General features: G+C 43.7%; 1 protein-coding gene across 2 annotated transcripts; it reads left to right on the top strand.

The window, feature by feature from the left end:
* The first annotated feature begins 174 nt into the window (after positions 1-174).
* Positions 175-15898, top strand: ahctf1 (AT hook containing transcription factor 1). Of its 2 annotated transcripts, none has more exons than XM_085907588.1 (40): positions 175-399; positions 2414-2540; positions 2655-2805; positions 2993-3095; positions 3203-3383; positions 3474-3681; positions 4176-4292; positions 4407-4491; positions 4571-4721; positions 4880-5012; positions 5278-5459; positions 5624-5685; positions 5804-5932; positions 6120-6210; positions 6294-6383; positions 6483-6623; positions 6904-7008; positions 7082-7178; positions 7256-7379; positions 7473-7529; positions 7630-7776; positions 7884-8074; positions 8186-8330; positions 8418-8549; positions 8630-8780; positions 8862-9012; positions 9089-9190; positions 9326-9464; positions 9561-9776; positions 9873-10560; positions 10653-10919; positions 10994-11090; positions 11314-11423; positions 11493-11776; positions 11855-13756; positions 14020-14239; positions 14317-14454; positions 14535-14623; positions 14782-14864; positions 15163-15898. In XM_085907588.1, the coding sequence occupies exons 2-40, from the start codon at positions 2420-2422 to the stop codon at positions 15356-15358; spliced, it is 7776 nt and encodes a 2591-aa protein (XP_085763714.1). In that variant the 5' UTR covers positions 175-399; positions 2414-2419; the 3' UTR covers positions 15359-15898. The 2 variants fall into 2 exon arrangements, with proteins under 2 accessions (XP_085763714.1, XP_085763713.1); XM_085907587.1 differs by having other exon boundaries at positions 175-404.
* Positions 15899-19797: the final 3899 nt, after the last annotated feature.

Raw genomic sequence — 19797 nt, 5'->3', positions numbered from 1 at the left:
TGGTCAATCTTAGTGTTAAAAATCAAATGTGACCTTAAGGGCAAAAAATGTTGGGCACTCCTGAAAAAAGTGTATAAAGTTGATCCGAATGAATAATTGTGCTACAACCTTGGCATGTAATACATCTGCCAACCAAAAGGGGGTGGCAATAAGTAACTCTGGGTCTATGTTCTGTAAACAGGCCGCCGAAGAACAATTGCTTAACGCTTTCCCTTTCCTACATAGACACACTAGAAAAGGCGCTAGATGATGCCGAAGCTTGAAGTTCCTTCGAAGCTTTTTAGACTTGTCATCTATTAGAGGCGCCAAGCGACTTAAGAGCAACATTCGTTCCGTGCTGATTATGACGCCCAACAGCCAAGGATAACGAGACCTACCGATTAAAGCAATCCTAAAGAGGCAAGGTAACGTAATGACAACGGCTGTAGCGGCTAGCTGGCGGCACGTTGCATCACGTTTTCCACTGCTATCTAGAAGCTAGCCGAATGAACCTAGCTTCTTTCATCTGCTTATTCTTACCCGGTACACAGAATCAAATAAGGAAAACAATCTGTTGCCCGTTAAGTAAAACCGAACTTCGATGCATCTAGTAGCTAAGGTACATGCTATGCTAGTCCTGTCAGACCACACTTCGAATTACTGCTTAGCTGCTTAAAATTGGGATTTTGTTCATGCCATTTCCTTAACACTTAGTTTTATAAGCAACCAAGAAGACGAGCGTGGCTGTTTGCAATGACCACTGGCAGTGATTCCCCCAAATAGTGTTGAAAATGTGCCAATTTTACACAACATTCAATATTTAACCATACCACGGAATCTGGATAGCTCGCCCAAGTATTTTTTTTTTTCTCTTCCCCTAATCGTTTTAGTTGCACGCTATCATTCCGTGACCTTTGCAGCCTGATAACTCAGCCAAAGTGGATGTAGGCGACTTGTGACGTGATGTGTAAACAAGTTACAAGTGATGTTACCTCGCGTGATGCATCCACGGGGCGCTGTGAAAAAAAGCAACGGAGAGAACAGCTGTTTGGTTACATCACGCTCTGCGCTAACTAATGTTGATCGGTGCTCCGCCGCCTTAGCCGCAGATGAGCATTTTAGGTAACGGAACATTTCACATACTTTGCATGTCCGGCGACCTCATTTAGGAGTTGTTTGTGCGTTGACTTCGAGGCTTGCACGCTTAAGAGCCAGTTAGGTTGTCTTTATAAAAGCTTGACTAGATTTCGGGAAGCTAAGTCTAATCATCGAAATTGCCTCAGTTGGATAATAAATCAGTCTGTCACGATGACTAAAAGTGTGTTTTATAGTTGTTTAGAACGTGTGTCATGCTTCCTTCATAAATGTTTACTCCCGACTGTCAGCCTTGGAGCGCGGGAGTCCGCTTGAATCAATTTTGTTATTTTCCACAAGACCGTTAGGGGGCGCCGTTTAATATTGTACTTTGCATCAGTGATTGTCAAACAAATACTTCATATCCCACAGCAGTGCTGTGGGCACGTCCTTTCTGTGCAGTATTCCATCGCATTTATTTGTTAATTGGTAAATACCAACGTGAATTACTGGCTTTCAGACTACCAAGGTGAATTACTGCCTTTCATCTGTCTGATCATGACCTAGAAGTGGTTTTCTTCCAAATATTTTAATGGTTATAACTTTACTGGTATACTTTAGCATGCCACGAAAATTTGCTTGACATTGCCAAATTTGGGATGGAACTTTCGTAAACCATAGTCTCCGTGTCTTGTATGCATTTTTTCTTCCGCAACAAACATCTTATGTTAAGATACATTTCTTGTGATTATAATGGATTTGCCACACCTAAATGAAATACCATTGGAGTTGGTAAAAGTTTTTGCTTCAGCATAGTTTTTGCTCTCTTTTTTTCCCCCCACTGTTCTGTATAACACGGACACAGATTGAGGGTACAAAGTTGACTCTGCAGTTTTCCACATTTTTAGGTAGTAACTGTGGTGGTACAGTGAAGGCAAGTGTATCTTTTTGTTGCACTTCTTTTATGTGTTTTTGGACTGTCGAACATGACTTACAAATTCAGTTTTGACCACAAGCTACTCTTGACACAAATAAACATATGTGTCCGTATCATTTGTTGTTGATCACACTGCCAATAGTTTGAACAACTGGGCCACCACTGCTTTTACAAAGAGTCTTTTGTACTTTGGAACTGGGATTTTTTTTTTTTTTTTTTAACAAACCACATGGTAGCAAGTAACTAAGAAGACAGTTTATCGGCAGTATATTTAGATGTTATGACAATGCATTACGGTTGAATTTGCGGGGAATCTGTTTCATTTTGGTACTTTAAGAGGAAGATGTTTGGGGAACATTGTATGCCACTAATATAATGGAGAAAAATAAATATACCATGTTTTAAGGTACATTGTTCTTGCAGTGAGCCATGCATGAGCTGACAGCCCAGGTCACCAGCAGCCTGCTGCCTTTCCCTGCGGTGACCCTCGAGGCAGTGGGAGAGGATGAGATCACTCAGGACTCTGTGCTTCACGGAAGGTTTACCGTAGGTGGGTGGAGGACCAATCTTTCTTTCATGTCATCCAGATATATAGTTAGATTTTTCTCAATGCTTACTTAAAAGAAACCTGACTACAAACTTGTTGTGTTCTGGGTTCATGAAGGCCGCGGAGGACATGCTTGGCTCGCCAGCGGCCCCCATCTTGAGATTGTCCACGCACTTACAGCTGAACGTATGTCTGCATACCGCTTTCGTGGTGGAGAAGATCACCCGCCCAGTATCCTCACTGTGAGGGACTTCAGCTGGCTGAAAAGGTCAGAGCGATGACAGTGTCGCGTTCTTCCCATTTGTACTTTTTAACCCCAAAGGAAAGAAATTCACAGCTGTTTGTATGTGTCTTTGTTGTCATGAGTCAGAAACAAGCTCACTGATCATTTATTTTTGATGGATACATTTGCTGTGGGAAAAATCTGATTCTAATAATGTTCTTGTTCACATTAGGTCTGGATTGCTAGTGGGCTTGGAAGAAACAGAAGGCAGTGTGCTGTGTCTGTATGACTTGGGACTGTCCAAAGTGACAAAGGCTGTGGTTATACCAGGCAGTGTGAGTTTCCTCTGCTCTATTTAGTGAAATGACATCACAACCTCAATCTTACAAATCACATTTTACATAAAAACACTTTCTGCCTGTATTTTTTTGCTCGACTGTAGATTACAGCCATTGAGCCTTTAGTGAGCTATGGTGGGGCAAGCACATCCACCCAGCACCTCCACCAGAGTCTTCGCTGGTTCTTTGGCATCGCCGCTGTAGTAACGGATATCGGCCATGTTCTGCTTGTAGACCTCTGTCTGGATGACATGTCTTTTTGCCAGAGCGAGCTGAAGGCTTCAGGTGAGCTGCGTCCACATTGAATGAGGCAGGTTCCCCCTGTGTAGTGAGTGTCTCATTCTAAGTCTGTCGTCCCGGTCTTGGATTTCACAGGTTTACAAGTAGTGACCAAAACTGCGAGAGAGATTCCCAGACTCCGAGAAGTGAGCCACAGAGAGGGCAGACACCTTTCCCTCCAGCTCAACGGGCCAAGTGGTGTATCCGCTACAGCCCTGCAGTACATCCCCAGAACAAACCAACTGGCCGTGGGCTTCTCTGATGGCTACTTGCAACTATGGAACTTGAAGTCTCTCAGAAAAGAGTGAGACTTTCTCCCATTTCTCAAAAGATGCCTATTTCAGTCTTTGGGCTAACAGAGTAATGTGTAACCGACTGCGCCAATTACCTTCGGTAACTCCACGCCACTCATCTACCGACTGCAATGCAATGGAATAACTTTGAACCCCGGTGTTCTTTGTTGGGAAAACATTTTGATTCTTTTGTTTACACTGTACTGCATATTTTTATGCAACCGTAAACAACATGGCTGTATTGTCAAAAAAGAAGAAACTGTTGCCAAGCATAGCTTAGTTTTCTTTATGCATTTCGGTGACAGAGACTCTACGCTTTGCTCTTTCGCCACAGCCACATTTAAATTTGAACTATAGTTAAATTAGGGCTGGGCAATGTTTTTAACATCCATGCGCCTCGATCAGTGCACAGTAGATGCTTACTTGTGGAAGACACTACTCCAGAGCAATATTGTATAAATATATTCTAAAAGCAAGTATACAAATGCCCTTGTTGTATTTTTAGATACCACTCCCAGTTGGATGGTGGCAGAGTGCCCGTTCATGCCTTCACCTTCCAGGAGCCGGAGAATGACCCCAGGAACTGCTGCTACCTCTGGGCTGTCCAGTCTTCTCAAGATCAGTAAGTTTTACAACACAATTACGTGGACCAACCGTGTTTATTTGGAAGAATATCCTTCCTGCGGGTTTTTAGATCCACTCAGTCTCATCTCTCTCTTCCTTCATATCCACACAGAGAAGGCGATACGGTCAGCCTCCGTCTGCTACAGATGGCTTTCAGTGAGCGGAAATGTCTCGCTTCAGGGAGGATCCTCTATGAGGTGTGAGGAACATTGCGACTTCTGTCCAAGAAAAGTGCTCGTCCCCGCCTGCCTCCTTACCTGTTATTATGCTGCTCAGGGTCTAGAGTACTGTGAGGAGCGTTACAGTCAGGAGCTGAGTGGTGCGGCTTTTCCTCTCAGAGCCCAGACCACCAACACCCGTCTGCTGAGCTGCCGGACCATTGAGAAATTCCGACCCCACCCGGACAGGAATGACAGCCTTAATGAAGGTCAGATATTACTGACAGATATTTGTATTTGTACATTGCCATTACTAGAACATTAAGATGTGTGGAGTTGGTACTCATTGTTTTTTCTTTTTTCATATACTTTTAACTTGGTGTGTTTTATTGACACAAGTTGACAACCTCCTTCCTCCATCTTTCAGTCGCATCTCCAGACACCAGTGTGTCCATCTTTAGTTGGCAAGTCAAGGCCTACGGAGAGGGAACGCCATCGACCTACATTGGGGTTTTTGACATCAACCGTTGGTACCATGCACAGATGCCGGATTCATTCAGGTACTGTGGAGCTTGTGTGGATTGTTGGCAACTTCAGTTTTAAAAGATGAATCAACTCTCTGTGCCTCTAATTGGGAATAAACAAAACTTGATTGATGTTATCCTCCTAAAATGTCTTTTAAAATGTAAATGCTTTCAAATCGCAAAAAAATGACCAATATTGAATACCTCATAGGATAATGACTATAATTTGCGCAGTTAGTGCTAATTGTAATCAGCTCATTGGGACAGTGACTTGAGTTGCTTTGTTTGTTTTTGTTTACAGAATGGGTGAATCGCTGCAGAACTGCCCCTATCTGGCTGTTTGGTGTTTGGACCCAGTGATACAAATGTCTGCTCAGAAGATCTTACTAGATGTGATTGTGCATGATCACAGTCTCAGTCGGGGCCTACCTTTAACTTTTCCCCCACCAGAACAGTACTTTAACCCGACCGCATACAACTTTGGTAAATGTGTTATCTGTTTACATGTTCTCATTTTTTTTATTTTTTAAACTTTGTTTGCTGGTTTTGGCTCAGGTTTTCAATCAGTCTAATACTTTTCTTTGTAATAAATTATAATAATGTCAGTCAGTTTAACTTTTTTGTTGTTGTTGTTGTTGTTTTTACAGATGCTACTTGTCTGTTCAGCTCTGGAATTGTTCATTCAATGTGCTCTGGATATCAAAAACAGGTTTGTGACTCATTCGTTATATTACTCATACAACAAATGTCTGTCCATTTATTTTTTGAAGAACACCTTGACTGAATGCATACTGAATGTTTCCATTGCATTCCTCCTCCACTTTCAGACCTTGAGCTTTTTGAAGAAAGCTGCTCCGTGTTCCAGTGATGTCATTTCCAGCAACTACTCGCGCTGCCTCATGTCAGGCCTCCTATCATCTCGTCTTGCTGATGCACACACCTCCAGTCTCTCTCAGGTGCACGTTATTTTTTTTTCCAAGTAATGTGTTATGTAATTGTGCGTTTCTTGCTTTCTATCGCGGTTTTCTAACTTTATTCTTTCAAGCCATGGGCCTTTGGTATATGACTGAGTCATTGAACAGTTTTTATTGTCTTCTACAGAAGCTAAATTTTTTCACTGCAACATTTATCAATTGTTTACAGGAAGAGCAGCTGGATGCCATCCTGTCGACTGCAGTAGAAACCAGCACTTTGGGACTGATCACTGGTTGTATCAAGCAGTGGACTACAGAGGGTGAGAGGCCGTCTCCAGAAAGTTTGATATTTGTTTTCTGTTTGGCACCACTTTGATACTTATTTTTAATTATGTCCTATCAGAACAACCTGGCTCCGCACTAAACCTTCGCTATATCTTGGATTGGGCCTGGAATAAAGTGACCCAAACCAAGGAGGAACTGGATGGCATTTGTATGTTCCTGGACATTCTCATTTGCAATAGAACACCATGTTGAAAAGAATGAAAATTTTAAGGTACCATAAATTGTCACTTGTGTGTTTGCGCCCAAGGTGCACCTCTGTTCGACAGCTCATCCAACTTCACGGATCCTCAGACTATACAGCTGCTGCAGCACAATCAAAGACTTCTGGAGAACCTCGGCACCATCTTCCGCTGTCTGCTCACTGAAGCTCAGGAGCTCACGCAGAAAGGTGGTGCACACATTTCACCACACGCTGAAACATTGCTTTCAGTCATAGTCTGCCAGAGGTTTCAGAATGCAACCCACTGGAGTCAATATGCCAATTATAACGTAATCTGTTTATACTCTGGCTAATAGTTATTCACTCATGCATGAGAAAAATCTTGATGTACACAATGACTACTGAATTACAGGAATGCCACTCAGGTTCGATCATCTTCACCTCGGTTTCATATTTACAGTTAAGTAGATTGTAATTAATAGTTGCGGCTCTTTATTGATTTGTGCAGGTCTCGTGGGACTCATCAACAAGAATGTGGCTTCTAGTCTGATTTCCAAGTACGCTCAAGTGGTCCTCTGGTTCTGTCGCACTGGCCTGCTGCCTGAAGTATCAGGTAATCATGTTTGGGAAGAGACATTTTCATTATGCGTTTCCTCTGTGCGGCTTATAACTTGTTTTCTCTATAGATGCTGATGCCATGCAGATCTCCAGGCCTTTCTTCAGTCACTCAGTCTTTAGCAACTATTACTCTATTCGCAGGGAGGAGCTCACCTCTTTGGCAAAGTGAGTGCTCTTTTATTTGATTTTTTTTCCCCCCCTCTCCCAAACTTTATTCCATTGATGTGATACTTTTGTCACAGGGGGAAGTGGTGTGCCGACTGCCTGATGATTGACAATTTGGTTGGCCAATGTGGTGAATGTTTGTCCAATCTGTGGAAAAGGGATGAAGGTGGAACAGGACAATACCCTCCACCGAGCCTTCATGTATGCTGAAGCGTAGCACATCTTAAAAACACACCATACGTATGTGATGCAAAACCATTCATGAACAGTTGATTATGAATATCTCATCTGCAGGCTTTGCTGGATATTTATCTACTGGACAGTGTTGATGAGGCTGCCAAACATGCAATTGTATCCTTCACAAACACAAGTCGGCCATACCTTTCTGGTTCATTGTATCAGTATGTCAAAATCATAGATCTATGTCTGATTAGCCTTGACTCGCTCTTAGGTCATCTACTTATTGTTGGATGTCATGTGGTCATTTCCCAATGAGGAGGGATCATCAGTGGAGTCTTACCCCATAGCTTTTGACGTCCCTATTGGATTACTCAATCTAGTGCAAGGCCTTTGGCTGCTGGACCACCGTGACCACCAGGTCTGCGTGTATAAATATGAATAAAAATCAACTGCCAACATGACTATTATAATTTAAGCTAACTTTCCCCCCCTCTCCTATTCCTATTCCCTATCTCTTCTGATCAGCGTTCGTTTGAAGTGCTGCTGAATCCGAACACTTCTCGGTGTCAATTTGAGTGGCTGCACGAGCGTGTCCTGCAAGCGTTAATGTGTGAGGGTCAACATTCCATGGCACTCCGCTACTTTAACGCCACAAAGCCGCCGGTTTCCTCCATCTCTCAGGCCAGACTCTATCTGGCTGTACTGCTACACAACAAGTAAGCAGACCAACAATACAGCAGTAGTTGAGTTTTTATTTTGTACGGCTGTTACTTTCCAACATGCTTGTGTAGCTTCAATAACTTCCCAATTTCCCTCCCACTTCCCAGGTGTCTCACGGAGGCATTGTCATTGCTACGGCAACACTCCAATCTTCTCAACAGGGCTGAGCTGCTTGGCTTTGTGTACGAGAGCTGTCAGGAACTGGGCCTCATCAAAGAGTTGCTCAAACTGCCACTTGGCCCCACTGAGCAGGTCACTTTTATCTTAATAGCTGTTAAAGCTGGTTTGTAAAGATACTGAGCTGTCTAGTTGACCATCATTTATTTGTTTTGTTCTTAGGAAGCTTTGGAAAATTTTCTACAAGGTACAGGCGGTCTCCAAAACAGGGAAATACTAATGGTTCATTACCTTCAGCAAGCTAACTACATACCGGCCTTGCGACTCAACCACAGCCTCAAAATGCAGCTCGTGGTACGACACACAAACTCTTTGAGTACATTTACGTATACAGATGAGTTCACAACCATATGCTCTTGTTGCTTTATTGTTAGAATGAGCGAGACCCAAAGCTTAAAGAGCGATCAGAAACCCGCAACTCTATATTGGAGCAGTACGGTAAAGTTCTACCCAGAGTTCAGAGGAAACTGGCGATGGAGAGGCCCAAACCCTATCATCAACATCCCAGCACCATCTACAAAGAAGGTAACATGGGCATGAAATTAGAGAAAGCCTTCACATACATTTTTTCATTTGCATATCTTACTTTTCTCCATTGTGGTGCAGTGACTCGTCCACAGCCACTCTCAACCATCAGTAAGCGTCCTGCTAATCAGAAAGTGATGTCTCGAGCGGGCTTCATCAACAATGTCTTGAACAAGATTGAGGAGGTTTGGTTGGCCAAAGGAGAGACCCCACCGTCTTCCCCTGCTAAGAGGTAAGCTGACAACAAACTAGATAAAGCATTTTCAATTATTAGCTTACTCGTGTCAAATTGTGCCTGTCTGTTCAAGAACTTCCAGATTCCTGAGCCCACCACCTAAGCCTGCATCTCAAGCTCAAATGGAACCATTCCTGGGAACGCCAATAACTATGAGCTCGAAACGAAAGTCAAGGTACTTCTTTAAAAGCCAGACTAAAGCATTGTTCCATAAATCAGACGATTCAATCAAATGTAAAAAAATTTACTCTGTGTTCACTATTCAAAATTTGCTTCACACTCCTCCTCCCTCATCTCACATTTGACATAGGCAGGTGGACTTTATGGTTCATCCTTCCTGCCACACCCCTCGACCTCTTCTCAGCCCTGACAGACCCTCTTGGGCCATTCAAAAAAGCACCACCAAGGTCCCTGAATTCAGCTTGCTACAAACACCACAGATCGTGAAGGTGAAACCAATTGTTGATTCCTTGTCACCTTTCAAACTCATATCTGGGTCATTTTCTGTCAAATTTTAACATGCGTTTCACTTGGTGTCCCGTCAGCGTGCTCGTGCCTTGGCTGCTTCTGGCGCCATCTTCTCAGACTTCACCCCTCAGTCCATCCTCCGCAGTAGCCAGAGGCCCACTCCCATGGCCACTCCTTCTGCATCACCAGGGCGCTCAGTCACCCCTCCGCTTCGCAGCAAAGACAGCAGGATCACTTTTACCCAAGTCGCCGGATCTGCTGCATTGGAAAATGACACGCATTGGACCAATGGCGTAAGACCAGTGCTCTTTATTGACCTCATCTATGTCAACAAACTATGTTTTGTATTGTATTGGGATCAATTGTATCTTTTGTATTTTCTTCTTTAGATGGCAGCAGACAGTGAGATTAGCCTACTCACCAAAAGAGCTAGTTTGCCTCGCACACGCAAAACCTGGTCTGCACAACTTGATGACAATGAAGAAGCGGAGTTGCCCCATGTGAAGTTCATGCCTCCCGAAGGTGGTATTCCCTCACCGCAGCTGAGCTGTACTGTAAAGGAATCATTCTCAGTCCAAGAAGCTGGAAAATTAACCAACCCATTGGACTCCAAGCAAGCTCCACTTAGCTTGAGCTTTGACACAAGTCAGATGACAGACACCACTCTGGAGTTCTATGACGCAGACGAACATCAGGAGGATGAGCATATCGACCCGGATAAAGATGACGTCGTGACTGTGAACCTCAAGTTTTTCAGTGAAAAAGAACCAGAGCAGAATTTTATTCCAGATACTGAGCCAGCTTCTCTGCAGCTATCAAATGATGTTGAGAGTGAAGACAAGGAGCTCAAGGATCAAGAGACTTTTGAAGATGTTATAGAGATCGCTGCGGAGCAAGAGGATGACAACAAAGTAGAAGTGGGGAACCAACTCGACGAGTCGGGAAGCGAACAAGAAAATGCTGAGCTTATTGTCAAAGAACAAGAAGTTGAATGGGAAATGGAGAAAAAAACTGACACTGAATCAGGGAGCAAACAAGAACTTGCTGAAGTAGACCAAGAACAATTATCCCGTCAAGGTAATTAGTTATTGGATTCATCACATCAAGCACACTCCAAATGCCTTCTTTCATTCATTGTGTGACTTGACATCACATGTTTCTGTTGCTAGGTGACCCGGTTGACACTGCCCCAGAAACAGACTCTCAGATCGCAGAGAACAACACAGCGCCGTCAGAAGTCCTCGAGTCCACCGCCATTTTAGAGCACGCTCAAGCCGTCACGTTCACGCAGCATGTGAACTCATATGCAGATGGCGACGCCACGAAATTCATCCAGCGCATGAATGCATTTGGAGACACTGAAGCTCCAGCCTTCACTGAGCATGCACAAGCATGTGGAGACAATGACCCAGCTGAGAATTTGGAGCAAACAACAGGTGTGACCTGAATGTTTGTGTGATTATTTTATTTTGATGAATAAATAATAACCACTCCATTTTTCATCCTTTAGATTTGACTGAGTTTGTGGAACGGCATTTGTTTGGTAGTGGCCTGTCTCCTCCTCTGACTCGGTCTGGAATTCATACCTTATCACAGACAGCCAGCAGGTATGTGTTTTGATTTACCCTCTACATATCACCAATACAAGGCATGGGAGCTAGAATTTCATTGATATGAACTATGATGGATGATAACCCGAATGATCAATTCTATTAATTCTAGCGCCAGTTTGCTGTTTATTTTCTTCGTGGATTACAAATGACATATTTTCTGTCAGAAATCAAAAACGCTATTAAAATGAAACAATAACTCCCCCTTGCTTTATTTCAGTGAGGTAGAAGAGGAAGAGCAAGCTTGCGCCGAAGCTCCACCCACGTTTTCCGACCAAAAATCCACCGCCTCAGTGACATCTTCCGAGTCGACGGGCACAGACTCCCATTGTGAGGAAAATGCGTGGTTCCCTGTGCCCCATTTAAATGCTCACATGCTTTTTTTTCCTTGTCTCTTAGCGGTTGTTAGTTTGAATGATAGCGAAGAACTTTCGAGCTCTGAGTCTGAAGAGGGGGATGAGGATGAAGAGGATGAGGAGGAATCTGATGAGGAAGAGAAGGAAGAAGAGGAGGACTCTGGTAGTGAAGTGGAGATCATTCAGGAGGTCCACGGTAACGGGACGCTACGAGGCCTCCCAGCTAGCTCGGCATTTGGTCATGAAGAACACAATGAGTTCTTATCGACTTTCTCGGAGCAGGAAGCTGCCCAGTTTTCTCTTTTACCACCAGGTGTTGAGATGAAGGTATTGTGCAAGTGAAAATCCAAATCAAATAAATGTCAGTGTTGGGCTTAAAAGTACTGTTTGTTTTCTTGCTTCCAGATGGTCGGAGAGGAAATGGAAGGAGAGGTATTAATGGTGAGACTTGGCGCCGATACGGAAGCGGCAGGGGCACTTGAGAGTGAGGGGCCAGTGTCGTCCTACATGGAGCTCAAACCTTCCACCACTCTCCTGGTTCCGCTCCAGCTCATGGAGGATCAACAGGAGGAGATGGACAGCGTGCCACTCCAACTGCCTGACCTGCAGCAACCCGTCGCACCGGACGAGCAGAAATGTGAAACTCATGCCGCTTTCTCGTTAGTGCTGGACATGGATGAAGACGGAGATAAGGTGGCGGATGTTTTGCCCACCGAGTATTGTCCTCAGCCACCGGAACTTACAGATGTAGCCTCAGATGATCTTGCAACAGACCCAAATATTGTCCTTCTGGCACCTGATGTGCTTGAGTCTGAGGTGGTCACACCAGAAGATGATGGGAACGAAATGGAACTTGAAGATGAGAATGAAATCAATAGACAGGTTGAGCCACAGAACGAAATCCATAGGCAGGTCGAGCCACAGAACAATTACACTGAGGCAGAACTGAATGTTGAAGACCCTCAAGAACATCTCGCTGCTAAAGAGCTTGAGCCAGACGTTCCAGCAGACTCTGAGCCCACCCCGCTGCAGGACGCTGCAGAAACTATGGAGGACAGAGAAAGCGAGAATTATGCGATAGTGCAAGATGATGCCTATGTAGAGATAGAACAAGAGGAACCTGAAATTGCTGAGACCCAGAAGGGCTCTGAAGAACAAGAGGAACCTGAAATTGCTGAGACCCAGAAGGGCTCTGAAGAACAAGAGGAACCTGAAATTGCTGAGACCCAGAAGGGCTCTGAAGAACAAGAGGAACCTGAAATTGCTGAGACCCAGAAGGGCTCTGAAGAACAAGAGGAACCTGAAATTGCTGAGACCCAGAAGGGCTCTGAAGAACAAGAGGAACCTGAAATTGCTGAGACCCAGAAGGGCTCTGAAGAACAAGAGGAACCTGAAATTGCTGAGACCCAGAAGGGCTCTGAAGAAAACAAGCCTGCTGAGATGGAAGAGGCTGTCAACCATGCAGAGACCACGAGCTCTTCAGAGGAACAACAGCAACATCTTGATAATAAGGAAGAGAGTCCAAGTGAGATCAAAACAAGTAATGAAGCGGTTCAAAAAGGTTTCACTTCAATCAATGAAACTGAAGAGCATGTCTCAGAAACCTCAACTTCTCAGAAGAAGACATTTCAGTTCACTCCCACCCGAATGACTACACGGTCGAGGAGAACGGTTACGTTCATCACTCCTGTCTCCCAGGAACCGGAGGTTGGCGATAACAACCAAGCAGTCGCCGCCTCACCCAGTCGAACGGCTCGAAAGAAAGAAGCCAAAATTCGAGCCGATACACCTCGGAGAAGCTCTCGAAAAGTTCCTCAAGTCCAGGAGGACAGTCCAAAGAAGGCCCAGGATCAGGAGGAGGGGATGGATGTTAACGATACATCAGCTTTACATATATACTCTAACGCCTCTCCCTCTAGACGACGAGCTTCTCTAAAAGCTGCGCCTGTAAAAACTCCCCTTAGAAGGAAGCCGGATGCCAGAGAGGAGGAACCAGATGACATTGCTCCCAAAGCAGCCACCAGGACTTCCACCCGTGCCAAACGCACGAGCTCGCTGACAGACACCCCGAGGGGGTCCAGTCGGAGAGTCCTCGACAGTAGTGAGGTGTTACAAACAACAACACTGGAAGTCCTAACAGAGGAGGACAAAGAACACGTGGATCTTTTTCCACCGACGGTCACGCGTAGCACCAGAAAGACCAGGCTCAAACCATCAAAGGAGGAAGAGGACGGAACGCAGCCCAACTTCAGCCCCTCGAGAGCCACGCGTCAGTCCAGGCGCAACACTTTGAATGTCTTTCCACAGGTATGCGTGCGTTCACCTCTCATGTGACTTTACACTAGTGCAGGAGCTCAAGGTCTACAGCTGCAAAATGAACACAAGTACCACTACGATATCATATCAAAGAAAATTCAGGTCTGTGGATTTATTTACAAATTGTAAATTTAAGAAGTGACGCAGATCCGAGTGGCTGGACTGGTGGATATTTTTTCATGTTGTGCCAAATTGGCGATCGGTTGTGATGTCATATTTTGCCGGTCAATCAATGACATCTCCAACTCCTTCAGAGTGCAACAAAGGAGGCGAGCATCAGCCATGACTTGCACGAGCCCAAAGTGAACAGCGCAGCGGGTCGCGAGAGCCAACGGCGGAGAACCAGAGGAAAACTGTGGGACCACCCGGAGGAAGACACGGTCTTACCGGTTACACCTTTGGAAGTGAATTCGGAAACGGCGGTAGCAGACGCCCTCATCAAGAGGCTCCAGGACGAAGAGGAGAAGCAGAAAGGTACGATGTGAAACGCCATTTTCAAAACATGACCTAGTGCACTACATGTTCACATAGGCTACTGTTATTATTCCCAGGAGGAGCTGTCGGAAAGATCTCGAGGACCTGGAGTACGACTTCATCCATAGATGTCCTGATGGTGGATTCTGCGACGGACGAGAACCGCGCAGGAGAACGTTCATTTATCTACTTGCCCTCACGGAGGCGAACAAAAGGTGATAGTTATGTCAATCTCACCACCAATAGTTCAGAACCATTCTGGTCCTCATACGAGTGTGTCTGTGTGTTTTGTCAGCCGGCAGAGCAGAGTCTCCAGAGTCTGCAGGCCCCAGTGAAGATGTTCAAGTGGCCGTCACTCGCAATACGAGAAGAGGTGCTTCGAAGGTCAGCATTTACCATTTTCAAATAAAATCTGTGGATGACCTTGCCTTTCTATCCATTTTGAAACTCAAATGTGGCCCTTAAGAGGACAAAGGTTTGCCCATTGATAGTGTCGTCAGATTACGAACCTATTTTGACGTCAGTTGTTTCATGCTTTTCAGAAAGAATTGATTTCAGATGACGACGACACGGGAAAGGCCAAAGCAGTTTCCAAAAGCAGAAAAAGTTCCAAACGGACAGCCAAGTAAGAAATGCTTTGGACTTATTCCTTGACTACTATAGATTTATGTCAATTTACTCTGGTCAACAATTTTGTACTCATTTTTTAAATCAGAAGTCAAACATAATTTTTTTTTTAACAAGTTAAAAAAAAATTCTGTACATTTTCTGTCATTTTTTAAATTTGATATATTTTAGGATATCATAGGTGCAGTCTAATTTTCTCTAATAGACAGCATTGTTAAAATTTCAAGGATGCCCATCCCATTAGCATCCTTTAATTTTTCCTTTTTTCTTTCTCGACACACCACCTTAAAATCCAGATCTGCAGCAGAGCCGCTTCCTCTAGTTGAAGTGGATTTGATCTCGCCGCTTCCCAGCCCGGCCAATCCGGCCCCACAAGCCCAGAAGAGAGCAAAGAAAGAGCCAGCCCGGACGTCGTACGGCATGAACCTCCGTCGTAAACGCATCATGGACAATATTTTCACCAAGCCCGTAACACGCAGGAAGAACCTTTGATTGAAAATAGATGTCTCAACTTAAAGTGCTGCTCAGTTTTGTTTTGGTTTTTTTTAGGGGGTGGGGGTGTTCAAAGCCTGCATCAGTGGCAATTTTGTTTTGCTCTGAACCTGAAAGTGATCGGCTGCTTTAAGACACAGAGGCTCCTGTTAAAAAGTACCAGACAAAGGTGTCACTTTGCCTCTTGTGAGGCTTTGAATCTATTCACTTTTACATTTTAGCTGTTTGATTTTTAATATCTTTAAACACTGCTGTTAAGAAAAGCAATCAATGTTTCTAACGTGTAAATGGTTATTTTTTTGTTCCAAATAAAGTTAAATAATGAATCTTAAATAGTTATGTTGATTTGGAAGTTTTTTACCCCCATACTTGCTTAATACAGTGATCTCTCGCTGCGTCGCGGTTCGTGTATCGTGGCTTCACTGCATCGTGGAGTTTTTTCCAGCCCAAAAAAAATTGTTATAAGAGTTCTAAAAACATATTTGTAGTGTTGTACTTTGTCATAAAAGAAGTTGTTATATTAAAAGACTTCTGAAAACATTTTTACAGTATTGTACCTTGTTATAAAAAGTTGTTATAATAAGAGTCCTAAACTCATATTTACAGTATGTATCCTTTAGCTACATTTTTTTTTTAGCACAAAAAACTAACAAATGTCACATGAAGAAAGAAAATAATTCAAATATACATCTACAAAATGCGCATACCGCTGCTATGGTAACCACTAGAAGTCTCTGTCTAACCAAGGTTTACAACAGAACGTCACATCTACATATGTTACGCACACGTATAATATTTAAATTTTTAATATTAGTACAATATTTTCCGTGTTATTTATACTATTAATAAGTTATTTACATGTTTGAAACTATTATTTAATGTTCTAATAATAACATGCACCTAAATGGTTTCATATACATTTATTGACACAAAAGAATGTACAGATGAGGGGGTGACCCTAGTTCACGGATTTCACTGATCGCGGGGTGGTTTTGGAACCAATTATCTGCGATAAACGAGGGATTACTGTATCTAATCACACTGTTAGTGTTAATTTTTTATTTGATGGGCTGGACGCCAAAGAGGTTGGACTCTTCCCGTAGGAAATATTGTACAGTGTGCAAAGATAAGAGAAAACAAATGTTGACTTGAGCCTCGAGGATATAAACAATTCATATAGCACAAGATAAATACCTGGAATTCCCACATGGATACAAACAAATGAATCGCAATTTGATTGAAAGAGTAACAATCCGATTTGAATGAGTGTTCTCAACAGATAACAGCAAAAGAAACAAGAAAGAAAAAAAAACTTTTTCAAATGACCAGAAGGAAGGGGGCACAGTACATTTCGTTTGGATGCGTCATGCCTGTAAATGCACACGTGAATCCCTTTCCGGGTGCAGCTTGTTCCTAAACGGATACAATTGAATCGTTTTAATCAGCAGTTAAAAGTGCTAAATTATTTGTCTTTTGTGTCTCACTGTGACCTTGGATCTGCAGCGTTGCGGAAAAGCAGGCGCGTTCCTTGCAAGGAAAGCGCGCAGACTGCGTCACTGCCACCCAAAAACAGAGACAAACCGAAAAGTGTGTAACAAGCTGTCAAACTCCTTCGCTAGATACCAAAGTGTTGATTTTGTTTTATAAATCAATCAAAAATCATGGTCAAAGCTGAAATGACAGTGCCACAACCGTGCTCACCCCCACCTTCTGATTGGCTGTTTGATCTGTGACGTCACTTGGACGCTCCATTAGGTACACCGCCATTTTCACGTGTACCTAATAAACAGGCCACTTCAATAGGGAAAAATCATGGCCAAAGCTAACGGAAAGTGAAACGTGCCACGCCCGCCCTCACCCCCACTTTCTGATTGGCTGTTCGATCAGTGACGTCACTCGGACACTCCATTAGGTATACCGCCATTTTCAGGTGTACCTAATCACTGGCCACTTCATTAGGGAAAAATCATGGTCAAAGCTTAAATGAAAGTGAAAAGTGCCACACCCGCCCTCACCCCCACTTTCTGATTGGCTGGTTGATCTGTGACGTCACACGGACACTTCATTAGGTACACCGCCATTTTCAGGTGTACCTAATAACAGGCCACTTCATTAGGGAAAAATAATGGCCAAAGCTTAACGGAAAGTGAAAAGTGCCACACCCAAACAACCCCCCACTTTCTGATTGGCTGGTTGATCTGTGACGTCACACGGACACTCCATTAGGTACACCGCCATTTTCAGGTGTACCTAATAACAGGCCACTTCATTAGGGAAAAATAGCCAAGCTTAACGGAAAGTGAAAAGTGCCACACCCAAACAACCCCCCACTTTCTGATTGGCTGGTTGATCTGTGACGTCACACGGACACAGGTGTACCTAATCACTTCATTAGGGAAAAAGTTTAAGTGAAAGTGAAAAGTGCCACACCCGAACAACCCCCCACTTTCTGATTGGCTGGTTGATCTGTGACGTCACACGGACACTCCATTAGGTACACCGCCATTTTCAGGTGTACCTAATAACAGGCCACTTCATTAGGGAAAAATCATGGCCAAAGCTTAACGGAAAGTGAAAAGTGCCACACCCAAACAACCCCCCACTTTCTGATTGGCTGGTTGATCTGTGACGTCACACGGACACAGGTGTACCTAATCACTTCATTAGGGAAAAAGTTTAAGTGAAAGTGAAAAGTGCCACACCCGCCCTCACCCCCACTTTCTGATTGGCTGGTTGATCTGTGACGTCACACGGACACTCCATTAGGTACACCGCCATTTTCAGGTGTACCTAATAACAGGCCACTTCATTCGGGAAAAATAATGGCCAAAGCTTAACAGAAAGTGAAAAGTGCCACACCCAAACAACCCCCCACTTTTTGATTGGCTGGTTGATCTGTGACGTCACACGGACACTCCATTAGGTACACCGCCATTTTCAGGTGTACCTAATAACAGGCCACTTCATTAGGGAAAAATCATGGCCAAAGCTTAACGGAAAGTGAAAAGTGCCACACCCAAACAACCCCCCACTTTCTGATTGGCTGGTTGATCTGTGACGTCACACGGACACAGGTGTACCTAATCACTTCATTAGGGAAAAAGTTTAAGTGAAAGTGAAAAGTGCCACACCCAAACAACCCCCCACTTTCTGATTGGCTGGTTGATCTGTGACGTCACACGGACACTCCATTAGGTACACCGCCATTTTCAGGTGTACCTAATAACAGGCCACTTCATTAGGGAAAAATCATGGCCAAAGCTTAACGGAAAGTGAAAAGTGCCACACCCAAACAACCCCCCACTTTCTGATTGGCTGGTTGATCTGTGACGTCACACGGACACAGGTGTACCTAATCACTTCATTAGGGAAAAAGTTTAAGTGAAAGTGAAAAGTGCCACACCCACCCTCACCCCCACTTTCTGATTGGCTGGTTGATCTGTGACGTCACACGGACACTCCATTAGGTACACCGCCATTTTCAGGTGTACCTAATAACAGGCCACTTCATTAGGGAAAAATAATGGCCAAAGCTTAACAGAAAGTGAAAAGTGCCACACCCAAACAACCCCCCACTTTTTGATTGGCTGGTTGATCTGTGACGTCACACGGACACTCCATTAGGTACACCGCCATTTTCAGGTGTACCTAATAACAGGCCACTTCATTAGGGAAAAATCATGGCCAAAGCTTAACGGAAAGTGAAAAGTGCCACACCCAAACAACCCCCCACTTTCTGATTAGCTGGTTGATCTGTGACGTCACACGGACACAGGTGTACCTAATCACTTCATTAGGGAAAAAGTTTAAGTGAAAGTGAAAAGTGCCACACCCAAACAACCCCCCACTTTTTGATTGGCTGGTTGATCTGTGACGTCACTCGAACACTCCATTTAGTACACCGCCATTTTCACGTGTACCTAATCACAGGCCACTTCATTAGGGAAAAAAATCACTTCACAATCAATTTAACATAAATGTTTATTAAAATAATAATAATAATCAAAGTCAAAGTCTGCTTTATTGTCAATTTCATCACATGTCAAAACACACAAAGATACCACGGGTGACAAGACATATCACATATTATGTATATTTGACAGAAGAGATTTAAAACTAAATTCATACATATTTGTTCCAATATGTATGTTATGCTTTGACATGATGTCATACTGTTGAACTTTTCAAAGTCAAACTCCACACAATCATGTCCGCGCACAAACACGGGACAAAATGTGTGTTATCACTCAACATGAAATAAAAAATATTAACACAAATCAGGTCAAGTATTAAATCGTATGCAAATTGAAAAAAAAAATGGGAGCAGTTGAAAAGAGTTATGACATTAATTTCCGGCTTCATAATTCATATCCCGAGTACTGATACATTGTGTGGTCTTCAAGTGAAATGTTCTTGATAAAATGCTTTTGAAGATGATT

Source organism: Syngnathus leptorhynchus, chromosome 3 (assembly GCF_054491065.1).
Source record: "Syngnathus leptorhynchus isolate UIUO chromosome 3, UIUO_Slep, whole genome shotgun sequence".
Classification (NCBI taxonomy): Eukaryota; Metazoa; Chordata; class Actinopteri; order Syngnathiformes; family Syngnathidae; genus Syngnathus; species Syngnathus leptorhynchus.
Note: the sequence above shows the minus strand (reverse complement) of the source record. Positions and strands in the feature narration are given on the sequence as shown.